This window comes from Ursus arctos, unplaced genomic scaffold (genome assembly GCF_023065955.2).
Source record: "Ursus arctos isolate Adak ecotype North America unplaced genomic scaffold, UrsArc2.0 scaffold_2, whole genome shotgun sequence".
Taxonomy (NCBI): domain Eukaryota; kingdom Metazoa; phylum Chordata; class Mammalia; order Carnivora; family Ursidae; genus Ursus; species Ursus arctos.
This window is the reverse complement of record NW_026622874.1, coordinates 65,489,060-65,511,811: the sequence shown is the minus strand read 5'-3', so window position 1 is coordinate 65,511,811 and position 22,752 is coordinate 65,489,060. Positions and strand designations below refer to the sequence as shown.

The 22,752-nt window shown below is 40.6% G+C and overlaps 1 protein-coding gene across 1 annotated transcript in view; it reads right to left on the bottom strand.

Moving 5' to 3' along the window:
• The window catches only part of GATAD2B (GATA zinc finger domain containing 2B), an 87,879-nt gene that overhangs the window by 27,370 nt on the left and 37,757 nt on the right, over positions 1–22,752 (bottom strand). The window contains exon 2 of the mRNA XM_026485357.4: positions 13,712–13,821. Within this exon, the coding sequence (XP_026341142.1) occupies positions 13,712–13,755 (44 nt within the window). The 5' untranslated portion in view covers positions 13,756–13,821. The remainder of the gene's footprint in view (positions 1–13,711; positions 13,822–22,752) is intronic.

Sequence of the window (22,752 nt, the reverse complement as noted above, 5' to 3'; positions counted from 1 at the left end):
TGGCTAGTGATGTTGAATATCTTTCTATGTGTTTATTTGCCATCCGTAAGTCCTCTTTTGTGAAAACCCTCTGTTCATGTCTTCTAGCCATTTTCTTATTTATTTATTTATTTATTTATTTATTTAACAGCTAGAGACAGCGAGAGAGGGAACATAAGCAGGGGGCAATTGGAGAGGGAGAAGTAGGCTCCTCGCTGAGCAGGAGCCTGATGTGGGTGGGGCTCAATTCCAGGATGCTGGGATCGTGACCTGAGCTGAAGGCAGACGCTTAACGACTGAGCCATCCAGGCGCCCCCCCTGGCCATTTTCTAATTGGGTTATTCTTACTATTTAGTTTTGAGAGTTGTTCACATATTTAGACCCCAGTCATGTGTCATATATGTGGCTTCATAACTTATTTTTAGTGAAATTAAACACTATAGATACAGTCAAAGCACCCTGCACAACTGCATCCCCAAACCATTTCCTACCTACCTCCTCCTTCTCTCCCCAGAAAAAGGCAGTATTATGGTGGATTTGTTATCATTTCCATGAATACTGTTATACCATATTTGCATATATATCTTTAAGTAATATATAGTATAGTTCGTGTATTTTCATAAATTATACTTTAAAAAGTAGCTCTTGTACATATCCTTTTCCATTTGCCTTTCAATGTTCTTTTTTTTATATTTAAAATTTATCTAAGTCAATATGTGAAGTTCATTTATTTTAACTGCTGTGTAGAACTCCATTATAAAAATATACAATTTAGTAATCCATTCTCCAGTTCAACAGTGAGCATCAATTTGTTGATGTTTAATGCCACAAAGTCCACTTCTGGCAAAGATGGTGTTAACAGGGCCGGATCTACCCACCCACCCGAAATAATAACCCCCCCAGACAAAATACATGAAATGAGGTTTTCAAGACACTGGACATCAGGCAACAAAGGCAGTGATGCCACAGGAACAGGAAACAAGCAAGGTAAGCTGGCCAAATGCCTTCATATATTGTCTTGAGAGAGTTTCTAGGACATGGTGTGGGCAGGGGGAATTGAGGCAGAGCCAGGCCGACTTGTGAGCCAAACAGATGGAGAAGAGGTACGGTGAAAGGACAGAGTACCAGAGAGATGACAACTGCAGAGAGATACCTGTCACAAAAACACAGTTAAGTGTTGAGGGGCACGCAGAGAACTAGAATCTTCACACACTGCTGGTGGGAACGGAAAATGGTACAATCAGTTTGGAAAAGAGCTTGGCAGTTCCTCACAAAGTTAAACACAGAGTTACCATATGACCCACCAATTCCATTGCTAGGCACATACCCAAGAGAACTGAAAACATTATTTCCACACAAAAATTGGTACACCAGGGGCGCCTGGGTGGCTCGGTCGTTAAGCGTCTGCCTTTGGCTCAGGGCGTGATCCCAGGGTCCTGGGATCGAGCCCCGTATCGGCCTCCCTGCTCCGCTGGGATCCTGCTTCTCCCTCTCCCACTCCCCCTGCTTGTGTTCCCTCTCTCGCTGGCTGTCTCTGTCAAATAAATAAAATCTTAAAAAAAAATTTGTACACCAATGCTCACCACAGCATTATTCCTAATAGCCGAAAAGTGCAAATAACCCAAATGCCCATCAACTGATGAATCAACAAAATGTCGTGTACCTGTACAATGGGATATTATACGGCCACAAAAAGGAATGAAATACTGATAAGAATTACACCATAGATGAACTTAACAACATTAACTGAGAAGTCAGTCACAAAAGGCCATCTATTGCATGATTCCATTTGTATGAAAAGTCCAGAATAGGCAAGTCGATGGAAACAGAAAGTAGACTAGTGGTTGCCTAGAGCTGAATAGAAGGTTGAAATGCAGAACGTCTGCTGATGGGTGGGAGGTTTCTTTTCTTTCTTTCTTTTCTTTTTTTTTGGAAGACTTTTTTATTTATTCACTTGAGAATGAGTGAGCAAGCATGAGCAGGGTAGCAGGGCAAAGGCAGAGGGAGAAGCCGACTCCCTGCTGAGCAGAGAGCCCAATGCAGGGCTCAATCCCAGGACCCAGAGATCATGACCTGAGCTGAAGGCAGATGCTTAACCATCTGAACCAGAGGTTTCTTTTTGGGGTGATGAAAATGTTCTAATCTCAGAGTGCGGGGATAACTGCACAACTCTGTGAATATACTAAAACCATTAAACTGTACATTCTTAAAATAGATTAATTTTGTGGTATGTAAAATATATCTCAATAAAGATGTTAAAACACACTGGATGGTATTAACAGATTAGTTATTACAGGAAAAAAAGATTAATGAACCAGAAGATGTAGTAATAAAAATTACCTCAAATCAAAGATATAAAGAATAAATAAGAAGAGCATGAGGGGGGTGGGAGACTTTTTTTCTTTTTTTAAGAGAATAATCTTTTTCTTTTTCTTTTTTTTAAAGATTTTATTAATTTATTTAACAGAGAGAAAGCGAGCACGTGCGTGTGCACAAGCAGGGGGAGCAGCAGGGAGAGGGAGAAGCAGGCTCCCCGCGGAGCAGGGGAGCTGGATGCAGGGCTCCATCTGAGGACCCCAGGATCATGACCTGAGCTGAAGGCAGGCACTTAACTGACTGAGCCACCCAGGCGCCCTAAAGCTGGGAAACAACTCTAAGCAGCCTAATACCCAGATAATCAGAGTCCCTCAGAGGAAATGGGAGTGGAAAAAAACATAGGAACAAATAATGACCAAAAATGAATAAACAATGAAAACTATAAACCTACAAATCCAAGAATCTCAATAAACCTCAAGCACAAGGAACATGAAGAAAACTATACCAAGGGACACAATTAAATTGCTTAGAACTGCTATAAAAACTTAAAAGTAGCCAGGATAGGGCAAGGGGAAGACAGATTATGTAAAAATAAGGATAATACCAGATATCTTGGTGCGAACAAGGCAAAAGAGAAGACAGGAAGTAGAAGAAAAAACCTGACAACCTAAATACCATACCCCAAAAAATATCTTTTAAAAACAAGGGCACCCAGCTGGCTCAGTCAGTAGAGCGTGTAACTCTTGATCTTGGGGTCATGATTCAAGCCCCAAGTTGGGGGAGTAGACTGTACTTAAAATTTTTAAAAATCTTAAAAGTCTTTTAAAAACAAAGGTGAAATAAAGACCTTTTTAGTCATTTGAAATTTCCTTTACCAATGTTCTCCTTTATAATTTTTAAAATTTATTTTTTTCTAAGTAGGCATTTAAAAAATTTTATTATTTTTTTCTAAGTAGGCTCCACACCCAGTGTGGAGCCCAATGCGGGGCTTGACTCACGACCCTGAGATCATGATCTGAGCTGAAATCAAGAGTGGGATGCTTAACCAACTGAGCCACCCAGGCGTCCCTCAAATTAGTCATTATTAGTGTGTTATATATAGTGAAAGCTACCTTGGATTTACCCACAAATTTCTTTTTGTCCTGCCAATTTTAGTGGATTCAAATTCTTTTCTCCTAATACATACCCTTTATTAGTTCTTTTAGTAGAATACCTAACTTCTAAGCAATGTCCACAATAGTCAACTATGGAAAGGGCCCAGCTGCCCATCAGTAGATGAATGGATAAAGAAGATGTGGTACATATACACAATGGAACACCACTCAGTCATCAAAGAAATCGAAATCTTGCCATTTGCAACATGGATGGAACTAGAGAGTATTATGCTACGTGAAATAAGTCAATCAGAGAAAGACAATTATATGATCTCACTGACACATGGAATTTAAGAAACAAAACAGAGGATCATAGAGCAAGAGAGGAAAAAATGAAACAAGACGAAATCAGAGACGGAGACAAACCATAAGAGACTCTTAATCAAAGGAAACAAACTGAGGGTTGCTGGAGGGGAGACAGGTGGGAGGATAGGGTAACTGGGTGATAGACATTATATGGAGGGCACATGATGTAATGAGAACTGGATGTTATATAAAAGACTGATGAATCAGAGACCTGTACCTCTGAATCAATAATATATTATAAGTTAATTGAATTTAAAATTTTTTTTTAAAAGAAGAAGAAAAAAAAAAAGACTATCTAACTGCTAAACACAGTGAAGTCTCCCTGAAAATGTTTACTTCATCCTCACTCTAGAATGAGCACAGAGTTCTAATACACTTACCTTTTCTCTGTACTTTGAAAGTATTACTTTCCTGGCATTTTTTTGTTGAGAAGTCTGACTGAAGTCTAACTTTCATTCCTTTGTGGTAATGTTTTTTTCTCCCTGGTTGCTTTCATTTCTTTCTTTGTCTTTGACGTTTTACAAGACTCAGTATCACTAATTTGTTCTAATGTGTTTAGTTTTATTGATCCTTTCAAGATTCGCTATTTTTTCCTGAAGTTGAAGATTGATATACTTAGCAATTCTGGAAAATTCTCAGCCATTATCTCTTTAAGCGTTATTACAATCTCAGTTTTTTTCTATTCTCTCCTAGAACCCCTAATGAGATATATCTTGGGCCATCTTACTCTGGTCTCCACATCTCAATCTTTTTGTCATATTTTCCATTTCTTTGTATCTCTATGCTGCATTCTGTGTAATTTCCTCCTGTTGCTCCTTATTCTCTCTTTAGCTATGTTGAATATGCTTTTTAACAAACATATCTTCTGAGGGTTTTTAAGATTTTTTTTTTTAATTACAGAGAGCGTGCACACAAGTAGAGGGAGCTGCAGAGGAAGAAGGAGAAGCAGGCTGCTGAGCAGGGAGCCCAATGCAGGGCTCAATCCCAGGACCCTGGGATCATGACCTGAGCTGAAGGCAGACGTTTAACTAACTGAGCCACCCAGGCGCCCCACATCTTATGAGTTTTTAATTTCACTGATCTACTGCAGAACACATCAACTTTGGATACACATCAGAATCATCTAAGGAACTGGGAAAAAAACAAAAAACCAAACTGATACCAGGGGTCCCACTCACTCCTAAAGATTCTGATCTAATGGTCTGCCATAGGGTTCAAGCATATGTACTTTAACAAATGCCCTAGTTGCTTCTATTATTCAGCCAATGTTGAGAATCATTCCATCTTCCGACCAACTTGGTGTACTATTTCCACCTTGGGAAAACTGTCCCATGACCTCTTGTCCTATTCCATTTACTGTCCGTCCCACTTCCCTGTACACTCTATAGCAAAATTACTCACAAGTGTTATCTCTACTGTCTCCACTTTCTCTCTGCCTCTATTTTCTCTTGGAACTATTTCAGTTCAGATTTTGTTCCCATCAACATGAAGAAACTAATTCACTGATGGTACCAAATCCAATTGTTTTTCTCCTAAACTTTTTAAAAAATCAATCCTCATTTTACTTGAACTTTCAGCAGTATTTAACCAAAGCAGTATTCCTTCCTTTTTATTTTTTGAGACAGAAAGAGAGAGTGACCACGCACACAAGCTGGGGGGTAGGTGCAGAGAGAGAGAATCTCAAGTAGATTCCATGCCCAGCACAGAGCCTGACACAAAACTCAATCTCACAACCCTGAGATCACGACCTGAGCCAAAACCAAGAGTTGGATGCTTAGCCAACTGAAGCCACCCAGGCACTCCAAGATTCCTTCCTTTCTAAGTGCTTTCGACACTTGGCCTTCAGGACTTCATGTATCTAGGTTCTCAGCCTACATTCAGGGCCATTTCTGCTTGCCTTTTTTTTAAACTGAGATACAGTTGACATATAGCATATCAGTTTCAGATATACATAATAATGACCTTTCATTTGTACATGTTATGAAAAAATGACCACAATAAATCTTACTATCCATCACCATACAGCTAATTTTTTTCTTATGATGAGAACTTAAGATCCACTTGCTTAGGAGCGCCTGGGCGGCTCAGGTGTTAAGCGTCTGCCTTCGGCTTGGGTCATGATCTCAGAGTCCTGGGATCGAGCCCCACATTGGGCTCCTGCTCAGCAGGGAGTCTGCTTCTCCCTCTGCCGCTCCCCCTGCTTGTGCTCTCTCTCCCCCTCTGTCAAATAAATAAAATCCTTAAAAACAAAAAAAAAAAGATCCACTCGCTTAGCAACTTTCAAATACATAATACAGTATTGTTAGCTATGGTCACGCAATGCTATACCCTGCATCTCCGTGACTAAAAACCATCTCTATAATTTATTTTTTAACTAGAAGTTTGTTTGTACCTTTTGAGCAGCTTTACCCATTTCATCCCCCCACCCCCACAAGCAACCATTAATCTGTTCTCTGTGAGGTTTTTTTGTTTTGTTTCAATTCCACATATAAGTGAGATGGTACCTTTCTCTGTCTCACTTATCTGAGAATAATGCCCTCAAGGTCCATCCATGCTGTGGAAAAAGGCAAGACTTCCTTTCTTTTTATGACTAATATTCCACATTTATATTTGGTGGTCTGTTTACCACCCACTAAAATGTTAAGCTCCTTGGGAGAGGTTTTTTTTTTTTCCTATTTTATTCAGTGCCTGGCCTGCTGAATAGAAGACCATATTCTGCATTTTTAGTTATTCTATTTCTTTTTTCAAATCTGTCTCCCCCAAATTATTTTTTCTGTTCTTTCAAAATCTTTGTACTTAATAGTTTAAATATACTTGTTTTATAAGCTATAATCAAGAGATGTATTATCCGAAGTTTCAGTTCCTACTGATTTTTATAACAGTGACTCTTCTTCATGGTAAATGAATTAATTGTTTCTTGTGCTTTTTGTCATTTTTTATCGGAAGCCTTGTTTTCATTGGGACTTTATCTGAAGCAATCCTGTGTGATTTGGATTGTGGACCTGTTCCTCCAGAGTAGTTTTTATATGCTTGTGCCAGTTACCCCAAGGTAACAAAGGGTTCTTTTTTTTTTTAGTTGTTTTTTTTTTTTTTAAACAAAGGGTTCTGAACAATTTTTTACATTTATTTCTCAGCTTGGGGATCTCCAGATGAAAATAATTTAAACCTGTATGAGTGCAGGCCCACACCTAAATTTTCAGGGTATATTCTCACCTATCCCTAATCAGAACTCACAGTGTGATAGAAGTTTCCCTGTCTCTTTGAACTAGGGATGGGATTTTTTACAGTCACCTCCTTGCCCTGAGAGCAGGAGCCACTAAGGGTCCTGGCCTTACAAGGGGTTCTCATCTCTAACTCTGCTCCAGGCCCAACGGTCTGTCTCTTGACTCCAAGGATTAAAGCATTAAATGGTTACTGAGACTAGAAAAGCCCCCAGAACTGTCATAGCATTAAGTCACATACACACTGCTCATTCTCAGTTCCCCTTTCATTTGTTGCCCTTGAGGATTTTCCTTATTTCTTTCAAGCTTAGCTAAGCATTTAAAAGGAAGTTTGTTTAAAAAAAAAAAAAAAAAAGTTTGTTAAATTTTATCCAGTATTACTTCGTGTTTTGCAATGGAATTACAAAGGATTTTAAGGTTATACGGTCTGCCATAATCCAGAGTCAAAAATGACGATCTGAAAGTGTAAATTTTATATTTATAAATAACTACTTTAGTATCTTTTCAGAGCATACAGGCCTCCCGCTTCAATAAACAAAATAATTCCACAGACTACTAAGTGCAAAGGGAAAAACATACTTTCACAATGGAGGAATCTTGCTGTCACCTTAACCCAGGGATCAAATTTGGCAGTGCAAACAGTGAGACTATCAGATATGATATGCCTCCTGATATGACAGAGTATGAAGTACACAGTATCTCCCACGAAGTATTTTTGCCGGAAACATACAACCTTCACAATGAGGTCTACTTTAAAAGAAATACAGATAATCAGAAAGTTAAATGATACCATATGGAAACAATATGACAAATCTAAAATGCAGAAGATGTTGCAAACAGAAACTGGTCTCTTCAAAAGTTGTTATGAGAAAAGGTATGTGATTGAACAAGAAATTGAATTTTCTATTTTTTTGGAGAAGCAACCGTATACATTTTCTATGGCTCTTATAAGAAACTATCACAAAGTCAGTGGCTTAAGCAGCGCAAATTTATTATCCTACAGCCTGGAAGTTAGAAGTGTGAAATGGGTCTTGCTGGGCTAAATTCAGGACACCAGCAGGCAGGTCCTCTACATTCCTTCTGGAATCTCTAACGGAAAATCCACTGTCTTGCCTCCTCTAGTGAGATCCTGCCTGCTTCCCTGGTTCACGGCCATTTCTCCATCTTCAAAGTCGTCAATGACGGGACCCCCTCCTCAAGCTGTCATCTTTCTGACTCTCTTCCGCCTTTTTCCATGTTAAGGACCCCTGTGATTACACTGGGCCCACCTGGATAATCCAGACTACTATCCTTATTTTACGGTCAGCTGATTAGCAACTTTAATTCCACCTGCTATCTTAATTTCCCTTTGCCATAAGAAAGTGGAACATATTCCAGGTTCTAGTAATTAGAAAGTGGCTATCTCGGGGGAAGGGGCATTATTCTGCCTAACACAGCAAATCTTAAGGATCTAGAAGTCTAAAACTTACTTTGAAATGGTTCAGAAAAACCATGCATATGCTACATACCAATGAAGCAAATATGGCAAAATGTGTATTGTTAACTGAAGATGATAGTTACACAAGCTGTTCGTTGTTCTATTATGTTTTTATATATATTTAAACATTTTCAATTTTCCTGAAAATTGACAAGTTTTTAGATTGTTTTAACTGAAAAAGGTGGGGGGGGGGTGCAAAGAGAACAGACTCCTATTTCAAACAGAGGCTTTAACTTGACTATAGAGAACAGGAAAGTAATGTGGCAGAAGAACACACACAGCGGCACTCCACTGAGCAGCTGTATGAAGGTGAAGTTCAGGCAACCCTCCTGAACTATGGATATGGTTACTGCTGGGCGTGTGTGAGAGAACTCTGCCCCCAGTTCTTGGCACAGAGCTACTAAAACTCTTGTCATTTCCTAATTGATAAGAACGCTAGGAGCATCTTTTGTTCTAATGAAGGGCATCTGGGTGGGCGCCTGGATGGCTCCCAGGTGAGTGCTGGTCATCAGTCAGATCAAGGGTTGATCGGAAGCTTGAAACTTTCACTCTTCATCCCCATCCTCCAGACAGGGGAGAGGGGCTGGAAATGGAGTTAAGGATCCATCAAGCCTATGTGACGGGGCCTCCGTAAAATCCAAAAAATATGGGTGCAGGAGCTTCCAGGTTGGTGGACAGTTAGAGGGACTGGAACAGGGGTGTGCCTGGACGGAGCATGAAAGCACCTCCGATTCTATGAAATACAATATTTATGCAACGCCTACTACTTATTATTAGCATTATTCTAGGCACTGAGGATATAAAGTTGAACAAAGTATCTTCCTGGGCTTAACATTCCAGTGGTAAAGAGAAAACAGTAAATAAATAAAACATACACATGTAAAGCAGGGATAAGTACCTTTAAAAAGATTAAGCATGAAAACGGTTAAAGAGCATTAGATGGGGAGGGAAGAAAACTATTCTTAAAGCACAGTCAGGAAAGTCCTATCTCCTGAATTAAGCGAGGAAGTGAGGTTTGCGTGTATCTCAGAGAGAATGTAACAAGTACAGCAAGAATACTGCTTGAGATGGGTGCTTAGTATATGCAAGAAACGGTTAAAAAAAAAGTGTAGATGAAATGCCATATCAAAGAGGGAGAGTGGTAGGAAATGAGGTAGGAGAGGTAATCTAGGGACCAAATCAGGTATGACCTTGAATCAGGAGTATCAGTTAGGATATACGCCTTAAAAGAAGGAACAAGAGGGGTGCCTGGGTGGCTCAGTCGGTTAAGCGTCTGCCTCTAGCTCAGGTCATGATCTCAGGGTCCTGGGATCAAGTTCTGCATCGGGCTCCTTGCTCAACGGGGAGCCTGCTTCCCCCTCTGCCTACTGCTCCTCCTGCTTGGGCTCTCTCACACATGCTCTCTCTGGCAAATAAAATAAAATCTTAAAAAAAAAGGGAGAAAGAAGGAATAAGAGAAATACTGATGCACTGGATGTGAAATAGGAGAAAATTAATAGTCAAGGATGACTACAGGTCTTTTATCTCTACAAGTGAGTGAATGATGATACCTTCCATGAAAATGGTGAATAATGGGATGTCTGGAGTGAAAAATGAAAAGTGTAGCTCTCTAACATGGTAAACCTGAAATGCCTGAGAGACAAGCTAGAGCTAAGAGGAGTGATTAGGGTGAAGATGCAAGTTCAGGAACCCTAAACATACAAACAGAGCATGAAGCCATGGGGGTAAAACAAAATCATTTAGAAAAAGTGAGAGCAAACAGAGAAGAGTCCAACATTTACGAATTGAAGAGAACACCTAGCAAGTTAAGATGAGGAGTGGTCTGTGAGGTAGGAAGGACGCCAGGAGTAGGTGTCCTGGAAGCAGAGCGACTTTTCCCCACAAATCTAAGTATCTCTAAAGATTTAAATATCTCCGAAATGTCTCCATTCTTTCAACTTTCCTGCCATTCTTCAGAATATCATCTTTTCTCTCCTAATCTATAGCAAATACTTTCCATGACCCTTGTGGTTTCAGCACATAAGGCTGCCCTGCCCCCGACCCATTCATTTTTAAGAGAGTCAGTAAAGTGATAGAAAGAAAGAAAGAAAGAAAGAAAGAAAGAAAGAAAGAAAGAAGAAAAAGAAAAGAAAGAGAAAGAGAAGAAAGAAAAGAAAGAAGGAAGGAAGGAAGGAAGGAAGGAAGGAAGGAAGGAAGGAAAGGGGAAAAGTGTGTTCTTACCATCTCAGCCTTAATATCAAAGACTTCCCATTACCTACAACAACAGCACATAGGTCCTTACATATCTGGTCCCAATTTACCCTTACAACCTTATCTTCTGCGACTCCTACCCCTAAGTATTTTAATAGGCCAGACACACCTACGTACTCTCTCATGCTTCCAAGTTTAACTGTGTGATATTTTCTTACTAAATTTTCCAACTCTTACTTTAACACTATACAAAGACATCTCTTTTATGAACAGGGTGACAGTGTGTACTACTCTGCGTGGATCAGTACCAGTTTATACCTATCGTCCCTCATCATGCTAAAATGCATCCCTTCTCCTTCTGGTAAGTGTCTCAGTTTAGAGGGGTAAATTTAGATGGTCACTCTATGAAAGCTTCCCCATTCTCCCAGACAGTATTTTTCTTCCTCGGTGTTCTCAAAACATTTTGAACATGTCACTACCTGTCTCATTACTAAGTTACTTGTCCATTTCCCTTAAAAAATTGTGAGATCCCAGGTCAGGAACCATATGTATTATTCATTTACTTATCTCTTGCACCTAACCTATACGCAACAGGCACTCAAAAATTATTATGTTGAGGGGCGCCTGGGTGGCACAGCGGTTAAGCGTCTGCCTTCAGCTCAGGGCGTGATCCCGGCGTTATGGGATCGAGCCCCACATCAGGCTCCTCCGCTATGAGCCTGCTTCTTCCTCTCCCACTCGCCCTGCTTGTGTTCCCTCTCTCGCTGGCTGTCTCTATCTGTCAAATAAATAAATAAAATCTTAAAAAAAAAAAAAATTATTATGTTGAATGAATTCCTGGCTTCAAAGATCTCTGTCTCTTGCAAACACTCTGAGAGGAGGAGCTAGGAAGAGGAGAGAAAGGGTGTGGGGTTGGACAGCCAGCCCAAGACTGGAAGCCAGTTGAGAAAAGGAGTAATCTGCTCCAGGATTAACAAGAAAAGACCCTACAAGGAGTACCAGAAACTTCAACTCAAAAGGGTGCCTGACTCCAAAATGCTTCCAATCTATTAGAGAAGCATGTTACATGCCTTCAAAAATTCTTATTTTGGAATTATTACAAAGAAACACCACCAAGTTACACATTTTAAAAATGTAAGCACGCTACTGGAGTCCAGAGCAAGACTGCTCAAGTCCAGGAAATATTTATGGATCTGGAATATAATCAGCTATGCATATTGCCAACCTTAAGTGGCAAATACATAACTGAATAGTAAGCTCCTTGCCATATCTCTCTACATCCCTAGTTGCTGACAAACTCCCTGCTCAATGATATGTTCGATAAACATTTGTGATGATTAATGTAACTTACATTCGTTTTTTAAGTTTGCAATGTACTTTTAAAAGGTATTTATTTAAGATTTTATTTACTTATTTGAGAGAGAGAGCTAGAGAAAGCACGCACACAAGACGGGGAGGAGCAGAGGGAGAGGGAGAAGCAGACTCCCTCCCTGAGCAGGGAGCCTGATGCAGGGCTTGATTCCAGGACCCCAAGATCATGACCTGAGCTGAAGGCAGATGCTTAACCGACTGAGCCAACCAGGGGCGCTATTTGAGAGACAGAGAGAGAGCACGTGAGAATGTGCGCACGTACACGTGAGCACAAGCAGGGGGTAAGGGCAGAGCGAAAGAGAGAATCTCAAGCAGACTCTGCACTGAGTACAGAGCCCAACACGGGGCTTGATCTCATGACCCTGAGTTCATGACCCAAGCCAAAACCGAGTCAGACGCTCAACTGACTGAGCCACCCAAGTGCCCCAGTCTGCAATGTACTTTTTACATACATTATGTTCTATGTGATCCTCCCAACATTCCTATAAGATAGGCAAAGTAGTAAAACTGTCTCAATTTTATAGATGAAGAAATCAGACTTCCTGCGAATTGCAGAGGAGACAAGCTGTTTCCAGCTTGCCAGTTCCAACACAAAATCATTTTCATTTCTGAAGAACAACACTATTCAAAGTGTGATCCAGGGACTGGTGCTGGCCTGTGAACTGTTAGTTACCACTGTGCAACAAGATAAACTCGAGAGTAAGAATTTAGAAACTTTTATTTTAATTAGTCATTTTTTGACTGTTGAAACTAATAATAAAATACTGGGCTTACAGTCTTGTATACCTTTTTCTTATCTTCCTTTTCTAGTAATTCATTTCACTGTATTGGTCCCTGCTGTATAGAAAACAAAACGAAAAACTGGTCCTTTCCCACAGTAGGTTTGCAGAAATATGTCTATAGAAGACAATAAAGACCAAGGTGTGACCCATGGATGGCTCCCAAGACATGTTTTGTTTTGTCATTTCTCTTTTACTTTAAGTCAGTGTTTCTCTAAGTACTGTTTTAGACTACCTATACCAGAATTAATACAAATATTTGTTTAAAATGCATTTTCCAGGCCCATTTAAAAATAATAAACTGGAATTCCTTAAGCAAATGATCTGCATTTTATGTTTTCCTGGTGATTATTCGGCACTCTATACTTTAGGAATGATTGCCACAGAGGCACTTGGGTGGCTCAGTCAGTTAAGCGTCTGCCTTCAGCTCAGGTCATGATCCCAGGGTCCTGGAATAGGCCAACGTTGTCAGGCTCTGAGCAGGGAGCCTGCTTCTCCCTCTCCCTCTGTCCCTCCACCCCCCCCCCCGCCCCTGCTCTCTCTCTAACAAACAAAAATCTTAAAAAAAAAAAAAAAAAAAGAATGATTGACCTAAACCTTCATAAAAGAAACAGGAAGTAAGCAACCTAGGGTGTATTGTTATTAAATAAAGGAACAGGAGGAGTGAGACACATTTTTCCAACCTCCTTCAGAACTTATCTATAAAACTTCATTTTTCTTTGTGCAAGATAGAACAAATGTAGGCTTTCTGTGGGAATATTATTAAAATAACACTTAAAAGGAGAAACAAAGAAAAAACTTTTTCATGTTTTATCCCAGGGCACTAATAACAACGGGGAGAGGGAGAGAGGAGTTTTGAATGGTTGAGATCTTTCTCACTGCTCTCAAGAATATCTCCTAGGTACATTTCATACACACCGTTTGGAAGAGCCTCTTCTCAAACCATTTTTCAGGTGATACATTCATCACACAAATCTGAGAACAGTTGGGAGAAAGTGCACTTCAGCAGGAAAAGTAGCAAGGTGTGTCTGGGGGTAAAGAAGAGGCAAACAGGAGAAGAACAACAACAGTTGAGTGATGGTTAAATACCAAAACTGTGGGCTAAGAACCACAGAAACAGTATTTCATTTAATTCTCAGCACATTCCTGTGTGGTCCGTATGATCCCCACCCATCCTATGAATGAGGTAACTGAGACCTAGGAAGACTACACAAAGCTGCTAAAGGTCACACAATAAATAGGAGAGTCACAGGAAAACCTAGGTCTAAAGGCGCTTGGCTGGCCCAGTCAGTGGAGCACGTGACTCTTGATCTTGGGGTTTTCAGTTCAAGCCCCACATTGGGCAAAGAGATTATTTAAAGATAAATTTTTCAAACATTTTTAAAAGATTTTATTTTTTTGACAGAGAGAGCAGGTGGAGCTGCAGACAAAGGGAGAGGAAGAAGCAGACTCCCCACTGAGCAAGGAGCCCAATGTGGGGATGTGGGGCTTGATCCCAGGACCCCGGAATCATGAGCTGAGTCAAAGGCAGACACTTAACCACCGAGGCGCCCTTAAAGATAAAATCTTAAAAAACAAACAAACCCAAACAACAACCCCCCCCCCCACAAAATCTAGGTCTAATTCTAGTACCTAGGATACCCCCCTTCCACCACACCAAGGATGGCCAGTGTAGCCAGCTTTGTATCACTGATAGTGGTCACCTATAACATTCTGTTCCATCAGTAAAGACTTTTATTAAGTTATTATCTTCCATAGGTACAACATATGAGAAAAGCAGCACACACATAAACCACGTATTTACCACACCCATACCCTCATAAACAGACTAATAAAAGCCAGAGGCTGTTGAATTCATGGCCTGTGAAGGCAACCACATTTTTGCACTTTGAGGAAAGCTGGGAAGTGGTCATGACAGGGAAAACAGCAGTGATCTACAAGCCAGAGGAAAATCTCATAAGACTTTGGCCTCACAAAAATTTCTCCAGAATATACCTCAGAATATTCACAACTCTATATACTAAATTAGTCATAACAGAGAAGGGAGAATGTTGTAAGCAGTAGCCCAGCTTGATATTTATTCCACAAAGAGGAGGCCTAATAAAGTTTCTCAATGACAATCCATGTACTTTAAAGGGACAAACATAATCACACATATAAATTCCATCTCAATAGTGCTTCAGAGATTAGTGGGCTTGTGACCTCTACTTGCAACTGTACAGCAGGACGAATGGCCATTTGTCTCCCACTGAACTGCAAGCAGACTGCACTTCCAGGTCCTGCAGGGCAAGGATTCTGTTCTGCGCATCTTCAACCTACTCAAATGCAAACCAGACAGACAGCTGAGCTCCTTCCACGTTACCTGATGCCTCCTATTGCCAATCATTCCCAGCAATTAACTCTGCACTTTCCCAGGATGCAACCTCTCTACTTCAGTTCCCTTAAGGAACTCACACGCATATAAACCAAACTACAAAACAAATTCCTCAAATCGGGGTAAGAGCCCCTAAGGGGTAACAAAATGGCTATACAACAGGTTTCACCTTAGATACTACGAAGAGAGAAATTATCTCCAAATGTACTATTTTGCTGGATCATTTTAGAGGCTGCTTCCACACAGTCCTAGTGATAGCAATCTCTAGAATTCAGCAATTGGTGAGATAGTATGGGTGTGGACAAGGGCTCCAGAAGAGTATGCATCAATGTGGGTATCTGAGCTCTATTAACTATTTCTCATATGGAGGAGATCTAGCTAATACTGAACCAAAAGCGACCAGCCTACTCTCTACAAAGGATAGAAACACACAGGACATATCACACCCTAAAGTGCTTATCATACTAACAATATATCTGGCAAGGTTGGAAATAAATCTGGCCAATCAGAGAATACAACCTGACACAACTGTAGAGATGCTGGCAGATTACTGCAAACACCCCTAAAGCTGCTACAAAAGCATCAAGCCTGTAAAGAAAGAAGCTGGGGTCCAAAGAAAAGTACAATTCACTTTTATCAACTTCCTGCTGAGCTAAGACTTACACCTCCAAATTAAAGATACAAAAATTACATGTATGACACTGAATTAGAATTTGTCTTAAGCTCTTCTTAGGGAGAGTATCATGGATCCGACTACTTAAACTGATCTACACCGACAACAAAAGCACATTAATCCTTTCACCTAAACTCCACTGTGGTTATTATTTTTAAGATTTTATTTTTAAGTAATCTCCACACTCAACGTGGGGCTTCAACTCACAACCCCAAGATCGAGAGTCGTGTGCTCCTCTGACTGAGCCAGCCAGGCGCCCCTTCACTTTGGTTTTTTGACACGGTCTCCATTTGCTTATTGACGGTTTCCTTCCCCACTGATTTTTAAAGTCTATGGAGTGAGGACTTGGCTACTTTGTTCACTGCTACATCACCAGTTCTCAGGTAAATTCCTGACACTTGAAAATCATTCAATAATTATTTGTTAAAAGAATAACTGGACCCTTGATGCTGTTTTAGCAGGGGATGGGGAGGAGCTTAAGACTGAGCAAACACTAAAGAATTCTAATTTCAAGGGCAGAACGGAGTAATTTCTACTATTTCAGGATTATTCAGCCCCCTGAATAGATGAAGATTTCTGATGGTTATTCTGTGCATAAACATCTTCCCATTTCTAAAGCAAAGAAGCCTCAACCCCCATACAATATCCCCACCCTATTCTAGATGGTTAGCCAAGTCTTGGCTTCCCATTTTTCACTTGGGTTTGTGGGCTACAGAAGTGAGGGGATGAATACACATGCCACTGCCACCCCTGGGGTCACTTCAGGGGAAATTATGGATGAGGTACACTATTTGGATAATTAGCAACCAGGGCACCAAGGGCCCTAGAACAGTGTTTGTGACTATGATTTAGAGTGCGAGATTAACAATACAGAGCATCACCAACAGAGAAGACCTCAAGGCCCTTAAGCTTCTCAGCTGACTTCTTGCTATTTCAATTTATGGTATAAATTTGATCCACCTTCTTGCAATATGTTTTATCTTCCATTATTACTTTTACTGCCTGGTCTTCTCTACTCTGCTCTCTTAACCAAGCCATTCTGTCCCAATCTTCCAGGAAAAAAAAAAAGTCTCACTTCTACATATGCTTGTACCACACCCTCCTAAAACACATTCCCATGTTAATTAAGCCTATTCAAGTATTTATTCTTCTGATGTCTGGATGATATTGTTGCCCACTGCCCATCAAAATTATTTCTCCCTTTTTTCCACAGTAATAGAAGTACTGGCCACATGGCTATTCAGCTACACTACACTTCCCAGCCTCCCCTGCTGTTAGGCTAAATTCTTGCCAATGGAATAAAAAGGAAATGATGTGTGCCACTTCCTGGCTAAGAACTATAAACGGTAGGCAAACTCTCCCCATGCTCTTTCCTCTTCCCATTGGCTGCAACCCAGTTTCAACCCTACAGAGGAGGACAATACCCTGGAAATTGATACCCCTGCTAGAGGCATTGGCATCCCTGGGGAATTTGTTGGATATACAACTTTCAAGCCCCACCCCATACCTATGAATCAGAAATGCCGGGGATGGGGGCTGGGAATTGTGTTTTAACAAGCCCTCCAGGTGACTATGTCCACGAAAGCACGAGAACCACTGTCCTAGGGATCAGTAGAAAAGTTCATGTAAAAGAAATGGAGTTCCTGAACGACCACTTGAAACAGCAGAGCAAAAGGAACCACCTACCTTAGGCAATTACATGAAAGAGATACTTTCTATATTGTTTGAGCCATTGTATTTTTGATCTTTGTTGCAGCTGTTAGACCCACTCCCCGTTCTCAAAACTTTTTGGCTTCAGGATCACTTTAAGAGCACACTTGTAAACATCAAGTACTCCAAAGAGATTCTGATTATGGGCTACAGCTATCAACAGTTCATATTAGAAATTAAAACAGAACTTTAAAATGTTAATTCATTAAAAAAAAAAGCTCACATTCCAAGCTAACATGACACATCCTTTATAGAAAAATAATTCCTTTCCCCCCAAAAAGAACAATATAGTGAGAAGAGTGGCATTATTCTTTTTTTCCCCCAAATCTCACGTGCGGCGTACTTCCTCACTGACAGCTGGACTGCCACAGCTGCTTCCCTGCTCAATCTGCAGCCCCACACTGCACTTACTTGTCATGTCTCCTAGGTCTCTCCTCCAAACCGTGACCATTTCTTACTCTCTTCACCTTCACATTTTTTTTAAATTTTTTTTTAAAGATTTTATTTATTTATATGACAGAGAGACAGCCAGCAAGAGAGGGAACACAAGCAGGGGGAGTGGGAGAGGAAGAAGCAGGCTCCCAGTGGAGGAGCCTGATGTGGGGCTCGATCCCAGAACGCTGGGATCACGCCCTGAGCCGAAGGCAGACGCTTAACGACTGCGCCACCCAGGCGTCCCCACCTTCACATTTTTAAAGATGTTGGTTTCTAAGTGCCATTCTCCAAAAGAAACTAGAGTTCCAGGGCACCAGGGTGGTGCTGTTGGTTAAGCATGGCCAGTTTTTTGGTAAAATGCTCCTAAATCTGGGTTTACCTGATGTTTTCTCATCAGACTGAGGTTATATATTTTTGACAAGAATATCACAAAGCGAAGCTGTATCCTTCTCAGTGTATCCTATCCGAAGTGCTGATGCCAGCACGCTGCACTATGTCATTAACTGCAATCACTTGACTGAGGTGGTGTCCGAGAGGTTTCTGCGCTGAAAGTTACCAAGAGGAGGTACTTTTGAGGCTATGCCAAATCTCATTTTTGCATCAAACTTCCACCCACTAATTTTAGCATTCATAGACAGTTCTCATCTGCAACAATTACTAGTATTTGCCTAATGTTGCCATCATTCCTTCTATATTTATTAATCTGAATTTTACTGTAATAAACAGGCATCTCCTATTTATTCAAATATTTATTTATAGCAGCACGGACTTGTGGATATTTATTTTATCCTATGGGTTATAACCCATTACTATCATTATTTATTTTGTTCTTCAACTTGTCCCAGATCTGGTTGTTGGAAGCTCCTTCATGTTGGCTTACCATTTTTTCTTTTTAAAGCATTTTGTTACTTTCTGATACCTATGCAATGGTTCAGGTCCATATGATTTCTTCTCTGCCCTAGTCATTTCTCCAAGGAACTCTAAGGTGTTTTGTGTGTGTGTGTGTGTGTGTGTGTGTGTGTAAGATTTATTTTTATTTGGGGAGGGGGGAAAGAGAGAGTGTGTTTCTGCACAAAAGAGTGGGGGTAGAGGGAGAGTCTTTTAAGCAGCCAGCCCCCCACCCCCCCACCCCCAGTGCAGCTCAAAACTCATGATCCTGGGATCAGTCTTGGGACCCAGGATCACAACCTGAGCCAAAACTAAGAGTTGGATGCTTAACCAACAGCACCACCCTGGTGCCCTGGAACTCTAGTTTCTTTTTGGAGAATGGCACTTAGAAACCAACATCTGGTGTCAAGTGTGCTCATTGCTGGGCGCCTGGATGGCTCAATCAGTTAAGCGTCTGCCCTCAGCTTAGGTCATGATCCCGGAGTCCTGGGATCGAGTCCTGCATCAGGCTCCCTGCTCTGCGGGGAGCCTGCTTCTCCCTCCCCCTCTGCCACTATCTCTCTCTGTCTCTCACGAATAAATAAGTGAAAATTTTATTTGATAGAGAGAGACAGCAAGAGAGGGAACACAAGCAGGGGGAGAGGGAGAAGCAGGCTCCCCACTGAGCAGGGAGCCCAATGTGGGGCTCCATCCCAGGACCCTGGGATCATGACCTGAGCCGAAGGCACATGCTTAATGACTCAGCCACCCAGGCGCCCCAATAAATAAAATCTTGCTACAGTGGTGTCATTGTTTCCAAGTCCTCTCAAAAAAAGGAAATATACGTAAATGTGCACACACATTCATCCGTATTTATTTCTATCTCTATCTGTATGTGTGCACATGTGCATAAATACGTGTATATATTAAAACTCATGAGTTCATACTGATACCAGGGAAGGGTATTCTAACAATCTTTTCAAATGATCAGAATTGTGGATATCTTCATCTTTGATATACTCAAAACTCAATACAGGGGTGCCTCGGTGGCTCAGTCGGTCCAGTGTCTCTGGATTTCAGCTCACGTCATGAGATCAAGCCCCTCATTGGGCTTTGTGCTCAGCAGGGAGTCTGCTTGAGGATTCTCTCTCCCTTTCCCTCTGTTCCTCCCCCTGCTTGTGCACCTACCAGATCACTCTCTCACTAAAATAAATAAATAAACCTTAAAAAAAAAAACTCAATTCATGTGGGCAAAGGACGTGAACAAGAAGATATATTAATGGCCAATAAGCACATGAAACGATGCTCAACATCATTAGTCATTAGAGAAATGCAAATTAAAACCACAAAGAGATACCAATTCACACCCATTAGGATGGCTATAATTAAAAAGACAGAGAATAGTTAAGTGTTGGTGAGGATATGGAGAAACGAATCCTGGTACAGTACATTGCTGGTGGGAATGTAAAATGGTACAGATGCTCTGGAAAATGGCTTGGTCATTCTTCAGAAAGTTAGAATTATCAAAAACACAGAATTATCATATGACTCAGGAATACCATTTATATGTAAATATTCAAAAGAACTGAAAAGATGGATTTAATCGAAAACTTACACAAAAATGTATATAGCAGTACTATTTGCAATAGCCAAATGTCCATCAACTGATGCGTGGATAAGCAAAATATGGCATATTCCTATAGTGGAATATTACACACAAAAAAGAATAAAGTACTGCGGTGCCTGGGTGGCTCAGTCGGTTGGGCATCTGACTCTTGATCTCAGCTCAGGTCTTGATCTCAGGGTTGTGAGTTTAATACCTGCTGCAGCATGAATGAACCTTAAAAACATGCTAAGTAAAAGGAGCCAGACAAAAAAGGTCACATATTGTATGACTCCATGCATATAAAATATCCACAATAGAGAAATCCATCAAGATAGATTAGTGGTTGCCAGATGCTAAGGGGAAAGAGAAATGGGTGGTGATGGCTTAATGGGTATAGGTTTCCTTTTCGGGCGATGAAACTGTTTTGGGATTTGATTAAGATGGTAGTTGCACAACACTGCAAATGTACTAAATGCTACGGAATCGTACAAATTAAAATGGTTAATACTATTATGTGACTTTCATCTCAATTAAAAAAACAAACAGGAGTGCCTGGGTGGCTCAGCTGGTTGAGCGTCTGCCTTTGGCTCAGGTCATGATCCCAGGGTCCTGGGATCAAGCCCTGCATCGGGGTCCCTGCCCGGCAGGAAGCCTGCTTCTCTGTCTCCCTCTGCCTGCTGCTCCCCCTGTTTGTATGCTCTCTCTCTTTTTCTGTTAAATAAATAAATAAAATCTTTATAAATAAATAAATAAAGCACAGTAGTTTCTAAGGGTTACTTTCAATGTGAAATCTGAAACCTTATCAATGACCTCTTTACACTATTACACTAAAATCCATTGGTCCACCTTTTCTTACACTTTGAATGGATCTTTTACCCAAACGTGATTTTGTTACATCATGCACTGGTCATTTGGAAAATTCTGGTCCACTAAGTCATATAGATTTCAAGTGTTGACACATTTCATTATACAATATAATAAAAGAATTACATTGGTTAATGTCACCACTAATCGCATCAGAAAGGTAAGTTCTGGGAAGCTGTCAAACTCATGGTTTAATTTTTACTCATTTTAATATTATCACTGGGCACAAATACAATCAGTTGTTCTTCCAAATCTAAAGACCATGGTTTGTTGATTATTCTTTCATCAAGTAGAAACAGTATTCTATGAAGAAAGCAGCTAGTCAGCTTGCAACTCAATCGTACTTTTTCCTTGAGACAACCCTGTACCCACTGTACAAGCAAAATGTGTAGCAAAAGTGCTTTATGAGTACTTCCCACTTCTTATCACACAAAATATTCAAAAGCCATGTTCTGAAAGGTCAAGATAAAATTCATTTTCACTCCATCAGAACATTCTTAAGTGAAACTGGATCTTTATTTATTTTAAATTTTTAAAAAAGATTTTACTTATTTGTGAGAGAATGAGAGAGAGCACAAATAGGAGGAGCGGGAGGCAGAGGGAGAAGCAGGCTCCCCGCCAAGCAAGGAGCCCCATGTGGGGCTCGATTCCAGGACCCTGGGAACATGACCTGAGCCGAAGGTAGACGCTTCACCAACTGAGCCACCCAGGCGTCCTGATCTTTTTTTTTTTTTTTTTTTTTAACTCCAAGTTTAAACTGTGCAGCAGTGAAGAATACAATGAGTATTGGTACAGTCTGGTGCCACTGCTCTGATTCATGCTAAGGCACCAGCAGCTTTACTCACCATTGCTTCTGGATCATCAGTGCAAATGTCAACACAATGAGAAAGAAAAAAATGCCCATTATTATGAAGTAGTTTTGATCTCAAAACTCCCTGAAATCACACTCTCAGGAATCCCCAGGAGTCCACAGACCACACTTCGAAAACTGCTAGCCTACTCCAACTAATACACTTGTTTAATAAGGTAACCTACCAATTCATATTATTTTCCATGTGGTTTTTTTTAATGTAATCTACCCCAACATGGGGTTCAAACTCACAACCCCAAGATCAAGAGTCGCACGCTCCACCAACTAAGCCAACCAGGTGACTGTTTTCCAGGTTAAATGCAAACTACTTGTTGGTAAACTTTTCTTCTTTGTACTTGTCTTTACTACCCACCATATGAAATGCCCCAACAGACTACCTAAGTACTATTATCGCCTAACCAACTCCAAATGGTACTTTCCTTCACCTTAACTCTTATCAGCTATGTCAACAGACCTTCTTTCTACTATTCCTCAGGCTACAAAATCCCATACCTAAAACCTTCTCCTTCTGGTCCATTTAAATTTAGTCTATTTTAATTACCTTTTGATTGCTAGAACT